Here is a 17,431-nt window from a genome sequence, read left to right as displayed (position 1 = left end):
GAATCGCTGTCAGCATACTTTCGAATTCTTAATGGAACTAGCGATGCCATAAATACACTTTTATACTCGGAAGATGATTCACTTGTGTTGATTTGTTTATATTCCGAGAGTGCTGATAATCCATCACATCCCCACTTACAAATGAGTTGAAGATCACAAGAATTTATTTTTTTTAGTTGGTCTGAAGAAAAGTCGGAAGCAATCCTTAAAGCAGTATTTTCGAGTAGAGCGCCGAGTCTAATAACAGCCTTCCGATCAGTTATTTCAATAGGAGGTGGTATAATGCTTTTCTTCTTTTCATTTATTTTGTCATATGATGGTAAAACATCCACTCCTTTTTCAGATAGCGCCTTTCTTAACGTTATGTAGTTATCACGACTTAATCCCAGCTGCAACATAAGCGCAATAGCTTCTTCCTCAGTGAACGTTGTATCAGATGATGGTGTGGGTATACTCTTTACAATTCTTTTCAGTCGTCTTGGTGATGCGGTTGGAAGAATATTTGCAATTTTTATGGCATCCAAAGGCTGTTTTTCTTTTCTTAACATTGCTTTAAAAGTGTCCGAAACTTCTTCGTTAGATAAGGTTTCTAGTGAAGTTGATAACCTTTTCCTCTTAGATTTTGAGCTCAAATCCTCATACAGCTTACAGGGAGCACCAACAGTTGATACGCAAATAGCAACTTCTACACATTCATCCAGCCAATCAGAAAATTTCGATCGAAATTTAGCAATGGAATACCGAACACTCTTCAGTTTTATATCAACTGATTTTATAAAATTTTCAATTTTACATATATCAGTTTTATCCACTTTATTTTTATGTGCAGTTTCAATATATTTCAATAAGAAGTTCACTTTATCTTGAAAAGGAGCTGAAGAGTGTTCAAATAAAATGGAGCACAAATCATTTTTTTTAGTACGATCGCCATGGTTAGAAAATTACAAATAATTACAAACAGATATAAACCTGTCTTATATATTAATTACAGGTACTTAAATTAAATTATTTTTTAAAGGGTTATGATATGATTATGTAATGAATTTTTCCTCAATAGGTCACTTTAATAAGCTACCTATTAAAGTGACCTATAGGGGTAAAAATCATTACAGTTTAAAAAATAATACCTGAAAATTTTTTAATATATGTAACAAATTTAAGAGTTAACGTTATGGATGAAAATAATAGTACTAGGTAAATTTTCTAAAAGATGTTGAGTTTTCCCTAATTAATTTGTCACTTAAAAAACATTAGGTAGGCATGTTATATATCAATGGAAAGGTAATTTTGTCTATTTTTCAAAACTGTATATAATTTTTGAAAATTAAAAAATTCGCGGAATACTTTTTTTTTTAAAAATTAAAAAATGTTTTTTATTCAGTTTTTGCGAAGATACAAATTTTTCAAATTGCAATAAAAATTTTATTTATGAATATTTTTTGATGAAATTTTACAGTTAGGTAGATTTTTTTACTCAAAATCTAAAATTAAATAAAAAGTTTGAGTTTTCTTATTAGAAATCCCGGAATTCCCAAAAAAGTTTTAAAAAATCCCAAAAATGGGATTTTTTGGTTTTTTGCCTATTATATCCATACCAGGGGCGGGGTTATCGAAACCCGTTACAAAATGATTAAGAACATATTGGGTCATATAAAACAGGTCACTATAATTTGATATCAACTATGCGATTTGAGAATTTTTGCTCAAAATTGAATTTTCTATAAAAAAATTGGGTTTTTTGGATGGTCCTGGTCCCCTCGGTATCAAAAATTTTTAGGTTTTGTTTCATTTATCATATTTTATGTAAAGTCAGCTTTTCAAAAAGTATAAATTCTATATACATCTTCTTAGAAACTTTTTAGATAACTTAAAAAGAAAAAGATACTTTTTCCCAAAAAAAAATGGCAAAAAATCGCCTTTTTTTAATTTTTTAAATTAAAATGCCTATAACTTTGGACTCAGTCATGATTTTTACATAATTCTTTCACTGCTTGATAATAAACTTGTTGTTAAGCGAATAAAAAAAGAAATGGCGAAAATCGGGAATATTTGGACCCGCTATTATCAAAAAACTAAAGTAAGAACGGTAAAAATTTTAAAATTTTAATTTTCAAATGCGAATATCTCCTAAACTATAAGAGATAATTTACATTTTTTATAGTGCTCGATGAGGAGATTCTATATACGAAATTTTTTTTAAATCGGAACTCAAATGAAGAAATAGGATCGTTTTAAAAATTTAACATAGCCGAGGTGTCCTAATTTGAGGACCCCCCGCCGGGCCCCTGGTTGGCCTATAAGGTCCAAATTCAAAACCTAAACTCGACAACACCTCCTTTTTGTGCATACCAAATTTCATTAAAATCGGATTAACCGTTTAGAAGTTACCGAATTATTTCCTTCTTTTTTTTTCCTATACCACTGTGCACCGTTAAACGAGAAATATATTTTTTAATTTTTTTACAATTAATTTTTGAGGAATTTTAATAATTTTCAAATTTGATAATTTATTTCAAAGATACAAGTATTGCACAATTTTTTATGTATCATGGTCTTCGTTGATCATTAAGCCGTAACACCAGCTTTTCCAATACTTGTCAATTTATGAAAATTTATAAAAATCGATGGGAAAGGTAATGAGATGTGCTAAATGTTGTAAAAAACACATGTAAATAAAATATGTATACAAAAACAGTTTGCAAAGAATTTTATATAAAAATAGATTTGTATGAACATGCAAATCAAGGAACATGCTTTTAGAAAATTTAAAATAACTCGAACAGTTTTTCACACATTTTGTATAAAATACAAGTTTTGGAAACCTTTCTTATTGCGATTATTGAAATAATAAAATGCAATCTTATTGTCTCATGTTTTTTTAATTAAAATATTTTGAACATCAAAAATGGCGCTTTTTTACATCGAAAATCTGAAAAAATAAAGAAATCTAAAAATATATTTGTACTGTATAGTCTATACCATAATGGAATTCGTGTATGAGAACCGCTGCATTTTATTTTTCATCGCTTTTTTTAAGTGTAATTAATCAATAATTTATTTGCTTATAGATCTTTAAACATGCTATTAAATTTCAATTTCGTGAACCCAAGCTAATCGAAAGCGAACAATTTGAAAATTGTGAAACACATCCACTAAGTAAATCTCGTAACGCTGCCGATTCTACAGAAGTTAAAGAAATGGCTCCTGGTCTCCTCGAACTTTCTAAGCCATCGGAATTTCGTATGAAGGCTCTCAAACAAAAAAAGTATGTAAACATTTAAAAAAATAACTATATGTATGTATCTTTATAAAATGTCGACTATATTGCTTTTTAGTGTTTATACGTTTTTTATACCTAGTATCATGAATATTGTGCTATATTAATGTTGTCATTTCATTTGTAACACATACATATTTGCGTTTTAAAAACACAAATAAGTATATAACCGCAAAATAACGATTTTTGTAAATAAATTAAATGGAAAAGTCGACTCTGAAAATAAAATTTCAAAGAAAAAGTTAAAAAAAATAACAAGTAAGAGTTCTATATCTTATATACCCTTCACCATGATGTCATTACGAATTTTATTACAAAAAACCCAAAAAAAAAAATACCAATTGTAGCCCGTTTTATACGATCTAAATTAAACCGGGCTCTACATGCTTAGCTTCATATTTCTATGGATTCCCACTTAATCCAGGCTCTACATAATGTTTCAAGGTTCAATATTATAGAAAATTCAAAAAGTACCTTTTGTAGAACGTAAAAGTACCAAAACGTCCCCTTTTATGTATTCTGGACTAATCCGGGCTCTACATACTTAATATCATGTTTCTAGGTTCAATATTGTAGAAAATTCAAAAAGTACCTTTTGTAGAAAGAAAAAGTACCAAAAAATCCCTTTTTTGCAAGTTCTTACATAGTCAAGGCCCAACATGCTAAATTTCATGCTTCTAGGTTCAATATTATAGAAATTTCAAAAAGTACCTTTTGAAGAACGAAAAAGTACCAAAAGTCCCCTTTTATGTGTACTGGGCTAATCCTGGCTCTACATACTTAATTTCATGTTTCTAGGTTCAATATTATAGAAAATTCAAAAAGTACCTTTTGTAGAACGAAAAAGTACCAAAAGTCCCTAGAAACATGAAATTAGATGTGTAGAGTCGGCATTAGGTGAGAACCGGAAAAAGTGAACTTTTTGTTTTTTTGTTTTTAAAAGGTAGGGTAGAATAACTTGAAACCCGAGTAATCGATTTTATCGCATTAATAAATTTTTATTTCGTTTATCGATTATCTATCATCCCTGAAAATTTGAAACATTAACTTTACATATGATGGGAGGCAGACATGATTAATTGTTTTTCGAAGGGCTGTGAAAATATTTCACTGTGCTAACTTTTTTAGTTTTTGTGATAGAAAAAATATATTGGTCAGTATTAAGTAGAATGTCAATAATAGTGAACAATAAGACATAATCAAATTTTCGATAATATAATTTGAAGCCCAAAAAAAATTTAAACTAAACCCCAGAATGCTTGTGATGTAGAACAAAATTTGGTTAACATATAGAAAAAATCAGTAATAATTTGTTTTAATTTTTTTTTGTTAGGTTTTGTGAAATAAAGAATAAATATCTGATTTATTATACTTTGTTTAATGAATTAAGGTATAAAACAGGAAAATAAGTTTTTATTTTTGTAATTTTTTCTTTTATTTTACTAATGACAAATCTGCCCCATCCCCTTGGCGCATTTACCCCATGGATGGGGTAAATGCGCCACCTTATTCAGACTCTACATTGTAGAGTCTGAATAAGGTGAGAACACATAAAGGAAACTTTTTGATACTCTTTTTTGTTTTTCAAAAGGTACTTTTTGAATTTTTTCTAATATTGAACCTAGAAATATAAAATATATAGAGTTTAAATTAGGTGAAACCCCATAAAAGGTATTTTTTCATTTTTAAAGAGTACTTTTTGAACCCGGATTAGACGAGAACAATTGTTTGGCGCTTTTTCGTTCTGCAAAAGGTACTTTTTGAAAAAAATTTTATGATAGAATTTTTAATTATAATATGATATTTTAATTTTTTATCAATATCATACATAACTACTCAATACAGAATTTAATTAAGAATTTAATTTAATAATAATTCAAAATATATAGTATATGAACATAAATCAATGTGTTGCTAATGAAATGACAAAATAAAAAATAATCCTGATCTCAGTACAATCTTTTTGGATGGTGGGTAGTACCATTGGGTACAAATAAAGCGTGGGATGTTTCATATCAAAAAGAACAAATAAGATAGTTTGTGCATAGCATAGCATAGTGAATATATTTGCATAGAATAAACAAGTCATCATTTGTTATTTATGTATCATTAACAATACTCTTCCAAATACAAATCAATAACCTTAAAATACTTCAGTATATAATCTTTGTGACTTTTGTACATGAAACGCCGCTCTTTATATTTCTTTCACTTGTATAGGAACAAACCTAGGGAGTCTCTTTTTTGTACGTGATGTTTAAATAACAATAAAAAAATCTGATAAGGGAAATTTGCTTTTCAGTTATTCTTGTGTTATTGGTAATTTTATTTTCAGGTTTTTTATTTTTGGTTTTCAGTTATTTTTTAATCGGATTTTTCTACTCTTTTGCAATTAAGTACTTCTTTTATTTTTTGGTCTTTGCGAAATTTTTTTACACAAAATATTCTTTGTAAGATTTAAGTTGCCATCCTCAAACAGAGTAAAGGAATGAATGAATATTTGTGTCCAAAAAAAAGGGAAAAACAACAATAAATAAAGGAAATCAGTAGTAACTCATCAACACAAGCATTCGTCCGAAAATAAAACACAAAAGAACATAGGCGAATTTAAAATGAGCTATATATAATACACATTGTATTAACTTTCAAAAAAATTTTGTATATGTAGAATTGTTTGTAGGTTATGCACTCAGCAGTTCGGAAGTCCTTAACTACTTATTTAACTTAACATTTAGAGTTACCGTTAGTCACCCTATAGAATACGAATAGACAGCAAAAAGCTTAAGTTTGTTTTCAAATGTCCACTGTCTCGTTTACAAAATGACACTAAAGTGATTGTCTTTATCCTCGATTGCAAAGAGTACATCTGTGACGATATACAAAATAAAGCGAATAGAAATCACTGATATTTTGGCTGCACTGACTTTTTGGTGAATTGTTGGGCAAATTTATGTTTTGTATACGTTTCCATACGACGTTCGCCAGACTAACGTACACATATTTATGTACATTAGAGCGACTGTCGTCGTCAATTCGTGAAATTAAAAAAGTATTTTGGAATATTTTTTTTAATTTTTGTTTTCTTTTGAAACATAGAAAAAAACCATATGCTCATAATTGTCATATTCCAAAATATTAGAAATTGTTTTCACTAATAAAAATAAAATGTTTGAGCAATTTTCCAAATTTTGTGCACCACTAGACTTGGCTTCAAAAAACTTCCTAATGATACCACATATTATATATGTATATTGTTTAAGAAAAACGATATTCTAGCTCAAATATTTTGAGAAGGGTAACTCAAGCACCACTTTTTGTGAGTCGGTCTAATGCACATACATACATACATACATACATACATACATACATACATACATACATACATACATACATACATACATACATACATACATACATATGTATATGAAAACAGAATGTAATAAAAACTGTAAATATTTTATTTCTAGGAAAAACGATCCTTCAAATATCCATATGAAAGCAAAATAGCATAAATCATTTATTGAGATTTAATAAGCCAATAATGGTACATATTGTTTTTATTGAAAACAAATATTACTACATAATTAATTTAATGTCAAACATTTCTTTGCTGTAAACTCATGTTCGTTTTTTTCTAAATTTGAAAAAAAAACAAAACAAAAAAGTATTCTTGTTAATGTCTTTTTCAAATACATATATTATTTATTTCGCGGCACAGTGGTACATAATGGCAAATAGCAATAAATCTACATTCTAAACGTTTAGTCCAATTTTACATACGTAAAGAAGATTTTCTGTCAAGTGTTTGAATTTTTAAGTTTTGAAATGGGTTATAAAAATAATTCTATTTACTGTAAACGTTGCATATTTATGTAAATGTTCTAGAAAGAAAACAGCTTGTAACCGCAAAATCAAATATTTCAAGATGTTTTTAAATGTAAAAATAACAAAAGAGCTTAGATGACAATAAATAATTTTATAATTATCTTCGCTTCCTGATTTGTAAAGATACATATGCCTACATTGTTCTACGATAATAAGTGTAATTGTTGACTTCTAGCTATGAAACCGAATTCCTATGAAGTCTTAATTCAAAACTTAAACTGGTCAATAGTTCTTTTTTTCATTAAAATCGGACTATACGTGTTACAGATTTTATTATTATTTTGTATATATTTTTACTGTGCGCTGTACCGCATTTCCCATTTATATATGTTTTTGTTTCCAGTTTGTTTAAATTCGTTTCGCTTATCAGTAGGAGCTTTTATTACTTTTGTGTTAATTTTCCATTTTTAAGATTTTTTGTTGCTCTTTTTTTTTAGTTTAATGTATTATATATTTGTATATTTTTTCTGTTTTAATTTATCTCCCTTTGGTTTAAATATTTTTCATGTGCCTTTGTCAAATTGTTGGCCCTTTTTCACTGCCTTCCCTCGTTTTATTTGCATGAATGAGTGTATGTACACATGTACTTTCATCCGTCTTTACTTTTGTCTGTCTGCTGGCCTCTTGTCGACAAATAAACCCTTTTTCACTGATTTAACAATAATTATTATTGGATTGTTTCATGAAAATGTTTAACAAAAAAATTACAACAAAAAAAAAAACATTTAAACATAAAAGGAAAATGGAGAAATTAGCTGCGAGACGAAGATCTGAAGCACATAAAAAAGCCTTAGGAAAATCAATGAAGAAAGGGCAATCAGGCATTAATACTTCTCATCGTAATGGTAGTGGCAATGGTAGCGAAAATGGTGACATTGTTGACGAGGATGAAAAAGAGGAAATTAACGCAGATGATGCAGCAAAAGACAGTGTTTCTATGGGCTCCATAGATGAAGATTTAGGTAAGTGTGAAAATATTTCAACAACGAGAACGGAAATCTAATTACCTTTAATAAAGACAAACTGATTGTTTATTTTTGTGTTCTTTTTGCAAATGTACCAATAAAAAGGATACAAAAAGAATAAACATTAGACAGAATATAAACAGAAAAAACATAAACCAAAAGTACCTATAAAATCGTAAAATTAGATTGTGTCAAACTGAAACAAAATAAGAAAACAGAAAAAACGGAAACATGGAAAACTTAGAACAAACTAAAACCATAATTGATATTAAATGTTACTTTTTTCTTCTTATTTCGTTTTGTGAACCCTTCTTATATGTAATCAGATAAACGACCGGAAGTAACACTCACCATTGGAGAACGGTGGGAAAAGCTTCTTAGGGAAACTCATGAAAAGGTAAAACGACATCATATAGAAGCTGAAAATGTTATGGAAAAACGCCCACCACATAAGGAAGCCTTTTTCAATCAATTGAAAGATTTCGAACAGGAAATAGAATGGACCACGAATCATATTGTTTGGGCATTTAATTTGCCAACATCATATGCAGCTCCTGGACAAGATCATATCGAATTTGAAGAGTCCAAAGTGCGAATTCCAATCGACGTAAAGAAAATTAATTCGATACCTACGTACTCGCCAGAGCAATTAGAAGATGTGGTCGATGGCTGGATAAGATATATGAAAAAAACAATTAAAACTCTTGATGAGAAGGTAATCAATAATTATACTAGCTTTTTTTAAGTCTAATATAATCATTAATAGCCTTTAGATGAATTTACACCCATGGCGGAGTATCGTTTATGGCATTTTCGCGAAATTGAACTCAACACATTGCTGGAACAGTTAAAGTCCGGTTTTGTAGTTGCAGTCTTAGGTGAGCAACATATATTTTATCGAAAACTTTTCTTAATAAGTGGGAAATTTTTTTAATTTAGATTTTAGGGTTACAAAAATTGATATATTTTTGGAAATAGTACTATAGTTCATAGCTGCATTAAGTTCAAAGTTACAAAATCCTTATAAATAGGTTTTAAGATAAAACTAAAAAAGTTTAGCGTATATATTTGCCAGAAAGTCAGATTTAATATACAAATTAATTTTTACCAAATATTTTAAATATTTCGGAATAAATTGGGTGTGCTTTATAAATTTTCTTAAAAAGAAAAACACTGCGTTTTCTGCGCTAAATATTCATGAATACTATTTTACTTGGAGTAAGTCATTTAATACATTGGCTTTTCCAATTTTGAATTAAAGTGATTAATGTTAATAATTTTAACTAGAGGGTTACGTCATCACCTGAATGCAAAAGGGCGTAATAACAGTTTTCAAAATTTTACAGGAGAGATAAAAACTTAATAAAAGGAAAACTATAGTGATTTTAAAAATGATTTTTTCACAATAGAATTTAACAACAATGATACATTTATTGAGGATTGTCATCATTTGAAACATACATATGTTCTATTTATTGCAAATTCAAACCTTGCTGAAAACGCCTAATATCGATTCATAACTACATCAAAACTCCTCGAAAATCTAGGAAATATTTGATTGCTAGAAAGTACGTTTACTATGAAGCGATCGTGAACAAATTCAACATAAGCCTACTTTATTGGTCAAGAAGCATACTGTAATGTATCGTTAAGATTAGTCCAAATTTGCCTCTAGTTCCCATATAAGAATCTCTGTCAGAAATTGACTATTCAATTTAATATGGGTCAGTCCATTTGACCTTTTAAAATTGACTTACAAAAATTTGAATCGAGATCTTTCAAATTGTATGAATTATGTTCTGGTATTAAAAACTAATTTAGTTTAAAAAACTGTTAAATAAAAATATATTAATTCGAAAATTCTGCCAAAATTGTCTTTACTATCTTAAATTTCTGACAATATGTATTTTCGAGCTGTGCATCATTTTCAATCAAAATGTCAATTTTTTTTGGTTGTTAGGCGCATTTAAGGTGACGATGTGTGCTTCATTGATTTTTGTTGTAATCAAGAGATTTCATCAGTACACGCAAACCCAAATCTCCTTCAAATAAAACTGTACATTTTGCAAAATTGTACAAATTTGTTTTCAACACAATAATTATTATTATTTTTTTAATTTAAAATTTAGGCTCCACTCTTAACAATAAATTTTTTGAACTTATTCTTTCGAATTTCGTGAAGAAAATTATCAGCATTTCAGAAATTAAACCAATGAAATTAAAATCTAAAATAAAAAGTTAATTTTCCATACACATACATATGTTTACATATGTATTTAATTTTTTTTACAATTTTAGATACACTAACATCAAATCAATCAAAAATTCTACAACGTTGGTCGGAAACTCTTACCAAAATTAATGACAAATTTCGTTTGGCAAAAGAAAATGCTGACTATGTTGGTACTATCACGGACTATCTAGAGGTACATTATGGAAAACATTCATAACACACATACCACTTTTGCATAACATAAATATCCTCTTACAGAAAATACGCTCCTATGAAAGCTTTAAAATGACTACCCTCCTCATACCGAATGTTATGGTGGGTTTACGTCACATATGGACCATGTCAAGTTATTATTGCCTTGACGATAAAATGCAGGTTTTGCTATGCCAAATTTCCAATGTCTTTACAGAAAAGGTTAAAAATATTGTATGTTTTGAAAAAATATTTCGGTAAGTACTTTTCAACTAGAAAAAAAAAATATTAAAAATGAAAAACATTGAAGATAACAAAACCCATCAACATTCATATACACAGATAAAAATAATTCATATCTGGAAAAAAAAAATTTGGTAATAAATATTATGAATCCAACATGACTTTTTTTCCAAACCGTATTCATTAGGAATATTAAAAGTTCATAAAAAGTCTGAATTTGTTGAATGTTAAAAAACAAAATCTTAAAGAACAAAACATCAGCAACCATAGTAAAACATCTATTCTTCATAACATCCGGACAATTTCGCGAACATTTCATCGATCTAAACCTAAAAATGTGAAAAAAAATCAAAAGAAAATTCAAACATTTTTAACAATAAGGGCGGGTTTCTTACTCATCAGTTAAACTATGCTTAACTTGCTGTTAGGTTAAGCTCGGAACAAATTTAAGCGGACTTTAACCGATAATTGTGTTTTTCAGTTATAGATTTAAGTTCAGTTAACTTTGTTAGTATTGCCAGCTTTTCACTCAAAAACATAAACAATGAACAGCTGCTTTTTGCAAATAATAATTTTAAATAAACATTTAAAAAAATAATAAATAAAATAAAACAAATTAGAAAACTGCAATTTACTTAAAATATTAAGTTTTTCTTCTTCCGAAATCATTGTTTTATTGTTCTTGTGTGCTCTCACTTATAACAGAAGTTTAATTGGCCAATAGCACTCAGTTAAACTAAGATAATTCGTAGCGTTACAGTTTACTGAAAAACACAAAACATATATTTAACTAGTTTTAAACAAAGAATGTAGATTATCTTTATCTGTAAAGCCCGCCCTAATAGCATATAATATTGATGAATCGTGTTCCATATCACAGAAATCCCCAATTTTCTATAATACATAGTTCGTATCAATATTTATAATGGATCACGTGATAAATATTGGACATATAGCATGATTTGTCATATCAATCACGATACATTTGTAAAATTTGGAAAAATAAATAAAAAATAAATAAAAATAAAATATTGTTTGAAAAGTTGTTAAAAAATATAAAAGAAAACTACTTTTTTCTAAATTTCTGTTATTCGGGATTTTCGCGGCATTCGATTAATCATCCGCAGACCCGTGTAGCATACACGAGGTATTCATCAATCCATTTAAATGAGTCGTGATCCAAATGTCCATGATTATATTATATTGCGAACATTTTTTAGATTTTATATGCAAATATTGTCAAAAATAATTTTAAAATTATTTTAATATGAATTAGAAATATTTCTTAAATTAGTTAGTTAGTTAGTTTGAAAGGAGGATGTATACACATCAAATCCGAAGAAATACACCTAGGCCTCTATCGGGCCTGTTGTGCGCTCCTTAACCAGTGCTACGGGTGGGAATCGAACCCACCACCTCCGGTCTACCAGACTAGAACACTAACCACTAACCTACCGGAGGCCACATTTCTTAAATTAAGTCACCTAAATAAATAAAGAATTTACACTTTTCGAGCGCATCTAATGTACATACTACATACATTAATATGGTTCACGTATGTATGGATAACGAAATTCCCTCCAGATATTTCATATATAATGTTTAATAACTAAAAACTTCTCATGACTATAAAATTAAGTCACCCCGAAGCATTTTTTGATACTAGGTCAATCTTTTTCGCTATCGTTCATTAAAAGTTCGTAGTGGGTTAACGTGATTTTCATGTTAAGGCATAACATACTGATAATAAGTTAAATGCGTAAAGATTGAAAATATTTAAATACACTATGCTTTATGTTGAATAAATAGGGCCGATTTGAAATTTAATACATACATGTTTGCGAAAAGAATATCTCCCCATATTCATAAATGCTTTATAAGGTTTTTGATGGTTTATTGGAGAAATTTTGTATGGATAATGTGCGTAATAAAAAAAATGATTGATATCTTTAGAAATACGGGAGTATGTCTATAAGTTGTTTATTTGATACTCAAATTTTCTTTAGAATATAAATTACACAATAATTTTTGAAGCAGACAAAATGTTCTATTACTTACCCAATATTACACTTTTCAATTGATTTCTGGCAGGGTTCCCGTTATACTTTTGAGCTACAAAAGTCCGCTAATAAATGAAATAATATCAATAAAAATAAATTTTTTGGGCCTCTCTAATGTACATATGTGTATGAGTGTGCGGAGTATTTGATAAGGACCTATTGATTGCCTACCACATACTTTGTGAAACTCACAAACATGCTTACAAACATAAAAAGTACTTCACCTGAGAGTCCTTGAAAAATTTAACTCAAGTTAACAATTTTTTATACTTTAAAGCTTTTAAAATTCAAACCATAGAAAGTTAAAATGACTACTATATAAGCCCTCTACGTGTACTGCACAAATCAACCCCACTTGTACAAACAAAGACATACTAACTGCGTAGATATACCCTGCAGTTTGAAAGATTATTTTGACATCTCTTTATCAAATTCACTAAGTCCTCCATCGGTCCTTTTGTACACTCTCTTACCAATATCTCTAATGGGGATCGAACCCCCGACCTCTGCTCTGACAGACACGAACACTAACTACGAACCTACCGGCACTTACATCGAAATTAATATTGCAGTGAATATTTTTTAGAACTCTTTTAAAAAATTTCAATCTTGTAGTATATAAGCAATACGTACATGGATTTTGTGACCAAACTAATGTGAAAAATTCATTAGCGACGGAGATATTTTAATGTTACATACCACAGTGGGGCAGAATGGAAATTTTTTGGAAATAAATCTGGCATTTCTAAACGGCTGATCCGATCGGGATAAAATTTGGCGTGAGCGTAGCCAAGGATGCCCCGGGGACGGAGCTGTGGCGGCTCAAAGTAGGGTACCTACGACATGTAAAATTTTTAAACTCGTGCCATTTTTTTGTTTTTCACCCAAATACAAAGATTTTTATATTTTCTGAAACTACTACTACTACTTATCTCTTATAATTATCTCTTATAAATTTAGTGATACAAAATTTACCATACATTGGCCCTCAATATGTTTTCTATTTACTCCAAAAGTATTTTCTCAGCCCTAAAAGAAATGACCCTATGGGCAAAAATGTAAAAAATCCCATTTTTGCGATTTTCATTCCTATTTTTGGGAATTGCGGAATGCCCTTTGACCTTTTCAATTTTTTTTTTTGCATTTTCTTACTTGAAATGACAAATTTAACAAGCGTTGAAGATTTCTTTGAGTTTTGTTCATAAATAAAGATTTATCATATATTACATATTTGTTAAATTTCTAAAACTATGATTTATATTAAAATTTTAATAGGGTCGCAGATAGCTACAACAATTTAGTCCATGTTTATCCCTTAATATCTTTTTTTAGTTAGATATGGAAATTCTCGACCCTTTACAAAAAAATTTCAAGCCAATATCTCAATTACATTCATCTTTAATTTCATCTTTTTCATATTTTAGTATTAAGTATGACAGAACATACATTTGGTGTTGAATAAAATATTTGGACAATTTTTAAAAATTATTAAATTAATTTCATCTTTTTCATATTTTAGTATTAAGTATGACAGAACATACATTTGGTGTTGAATAAAATATTTGGACAATTTTTAAAAATTATTTAGTTAATTATTTTATTAAAGACTATAACATAATAAACATAATACAATTAGTTCTTACAACCTACTTATATAGTTAATTCCTAATCTGTCATATCGGTATACATATCCCGAAGGTAATATAAGTCCTTTAAATCTTCCTCTTCCTTCCTGGAGCATTTTCTTGAGCTGAAAAGTTGAACATGCTTAAAATCTCGATTCCTCGCTTCCTGGGCTTCTTCTGTTAACTCTCCAAGTGGAAGAATATTCGATTCAATTATTGTTTGACCATGACACAATACTTTGTGTACTGTTGGTGTTAGTTCCCTCCATGGATACAGAGATACAAGTAATTTAGAAATTTCAGATGTATATTCCCCAAATCGATTTCCATTAATTTTATGTTTACTATTCAGTGCCATTAAAATAGTGTTAACTCTTCGAAGCAACTCCTTGTCGATTCCAGTTATTTTTGAAGTAATTTCAAAGTCACGAAAAAAAACCTTCTCGCCGTATTACCGTCATTTGGAAGTGGTTTGTCGATGTTTAATCCCATCTGAGCTTTAAATTCTTCTTGGATTCTGCTTTTTTCCGCAGCTCTCAGTTCTTTCAATTCTTCATTATTTTTTGTTGATTTAGTAAGATTCTCTGGCACACTTCTATATTTGAGGTCGTATGCTATGTGTAAAAAGTAATCCAAAAATCGTATTCTGGCATGAAGTGGTGAAATTCCGAAAGACAGGACTTCTTCATTTATACTTCGTTTTGGTGATGCATTAGGAAGAATAGTTGCAATATGTACGGCATCCATAGGTTTGTTTTCCTTTTTCAGCATTTCGTTAAATGTATCAGCAATTTCCTCATTTAAGATTGAAAAAAGTTTTTGTGTGACCCTCTTTTTTTGACCTTGAACATAAGTCTTTGTATGACTTGCAAGGCGCTCCGGCTGATGTGTTGTAAGTTGAGATTTCCGTAGTAGTTTCCATCCAACTACAAAATTTTAATCGAAATTTCTTTTGATTTCCATCCACAGACTTACGTTTTACATCAAAAAGTTTTCAATTTTTGATATGCCTGTTTTGTCTACTTTTCTACTATATGTAGTTTTTATATAATTTGAAATGTCTTCAATTCTTTCTGGCCCTTTTGAAGATACACTCCATAAAACGGAACACAACTCTTCGTACTTTAATGTAATCTTCATTGTAGATTTATTAAATATGGTACTTAAAATCTGAGAAGTTTACTTATATACCAATTCTTTTCATTTCCGATACAGGTATTCCAAAGTAAAAAATTACGAACTGTCTACCTATTAACATGTAGGACTATATTACTATAACCTGTAATTCAGTCATTGATATTTCTTATTAGTGAATGAATCGAAATTATCATTACCTGTATATTTTTACCTACATGATCATAAACGAAACAGAACGAAATGATCTGTCGAAAAAAAAATTAGGTAAAAAATAGTTATAAATTTCTGAAAATTTAAGCATAATAGCCTTTCAATTATAAGGATAAGCAAACAAATAGAAAATAGGTAAATATAATATTTAACATTTACTAAAATATTATATTAAAGGATGCAGGTTTAAATGAACATATTTTTGAATGTAATTGAGATATTGGCTTGAAATTTTTTGTAAAGGGTCGAGAATTTCCATATCTGACTAAAAAAATATATTAAGGGATAAACATGGACTAAATTGTTGTAGCTATCTGCGACCCTATTAAAATTTTGATATAAATCATAGTTTTAGAAATTTAACAAATATGTAATATATGAAAAATCTTCAACGTTTGTTAAATTTGTCATTTCAAATAAGAAAATGCCAAAAAATTGAAAAGGTCAAAGGGCATCCCGCAATTCCCAAAAATAGGAATGAAAATCCCAAAAATTGGATTTTACATTTTTGCCCATAGGGTCCACATTTCTTTCAGGGCTGAGAAAATACTTTTGGAGTAAATAGAAAACATATTGAGGTTTCCAAAACTGCTTTCAGTTTTCTGATCCCTTGTATATGAAAATTTTGTTGTCTAACTAACATGAAAAAATTGAGTCCATTTGGTCCATTTGAGGCGGACCAAGGTATGGTAAATTTTGTATAACTAAATTTTTAAATGCCTATAACTCGGATATTATAAGAGATAAGCAGTATGTCCAAGCATGTTTTTTCAAGATCTCGTCGAGCGCTTTCAGAAAATCTTTCAAAAAATCTTTGTATTTGGGTGAAAAACAAAAAAATGGCACGAGTTTAAAAATTTTACAGTTTCAATTCACATTTGTGTTTTCTATTTTTTGCTTAAGTAATTTTAATTTATTTTATAGACGTCAGAAAAACTCGATTGAGTTTACCGAATTTACCAGAGTTGGGGGTAGTGCAATAAATTTGCACTAAATGTTAGTGATAGTGCAACATTTTTCACTATCACTAATATATATTTAGTGGTGAGTTGAAAGAGTACAGTCTCACTAAGCAATAGTGGTAGTGATACAAAAAAATTGTTCACTAAAATTAATTTAGTGATAGTGAAAACTCTTTTTTACAGCTTAGTGCATTTTTTTCGCTACTAATAGGATAGTGGAAAAATATAATGATTCGCTAATGTTAAAGGAACTCAAATACATATCATTATATTGAATTAATTTATACTCTTTATTACATTAGTTCATACTAATATTAAACTAGTAACAAAATTAAAAGACAAAAGGAAATAATAATACAAAAAATTACGGAAATTTCATCAATATATTAATATAACAAATTGAATACATATTGGTACATATTTTTTCTTTAATACAACAAAAATAATGAAATAGAAATATTTTGAACATATGTATTTTCAATTTATTTGGAATATTTTTATAAACACTATTTTTTAAGGTTTTAGTGTATATTAAAGCATTCATGTAGTGACTGTTAAAAATTTTCACAATTTTATGGTAGTTCAAAATTAACTAAAATTTCCACTAACCATTAGTGGTAGTGGAAAAATTTTCACTACCAC

At 28.8% G+C, this 17,431-nt stretch overlaps 1 protein-coding gene across 1 annotated transcript in view; it reads left to right on the top strand.

Annotated features, from left to right (window-relative positions):
- The window catches only part of LOC111684599 (dynein axonemal heavy chain 10), a 126,287-nt gene that overhangs the window by 13,403 nt on the left and 95,453 nt on the right, over positions 1-17,431 (top strand). The window contains 6 exon segments of the mRNA XM_046948842.1: positions 3,069-3,265; positions 7,901-8,124; positions 8,454-8,842; positions 8,894-9,005; positions 10,426-10,553; positions 10,619-10,809. Coding sequence (XP_046804798.1) covers positions 3,069-3,265; positions 7,901-8,124; positions 8,454-8,842; positions 8,894-9,005; positions 10,426-10,553; positions 10,619-10,809 — 1,241 coding nt within the window.

Source organism: Lucilia cuprina, chromosome 4 (assembly GCF_022045245.1).
Source record: "Lucilia cuprina isolate Lc7/37 chromosome 4, ASM2204524v1, whole genome shotgun sequence".
Classification (NCBI taxonomy): Eukaryota; Metazoa; Arthropoda; class Insecta; order Diptera; family Calliphoridae; genus Lucilia; species Lucilia cuprina.
The sequence above is the reverse complement of the archived record's forward strand: the minus strand, read 5'-3'. Positions and strand labels throughout refer to the sequence as shown.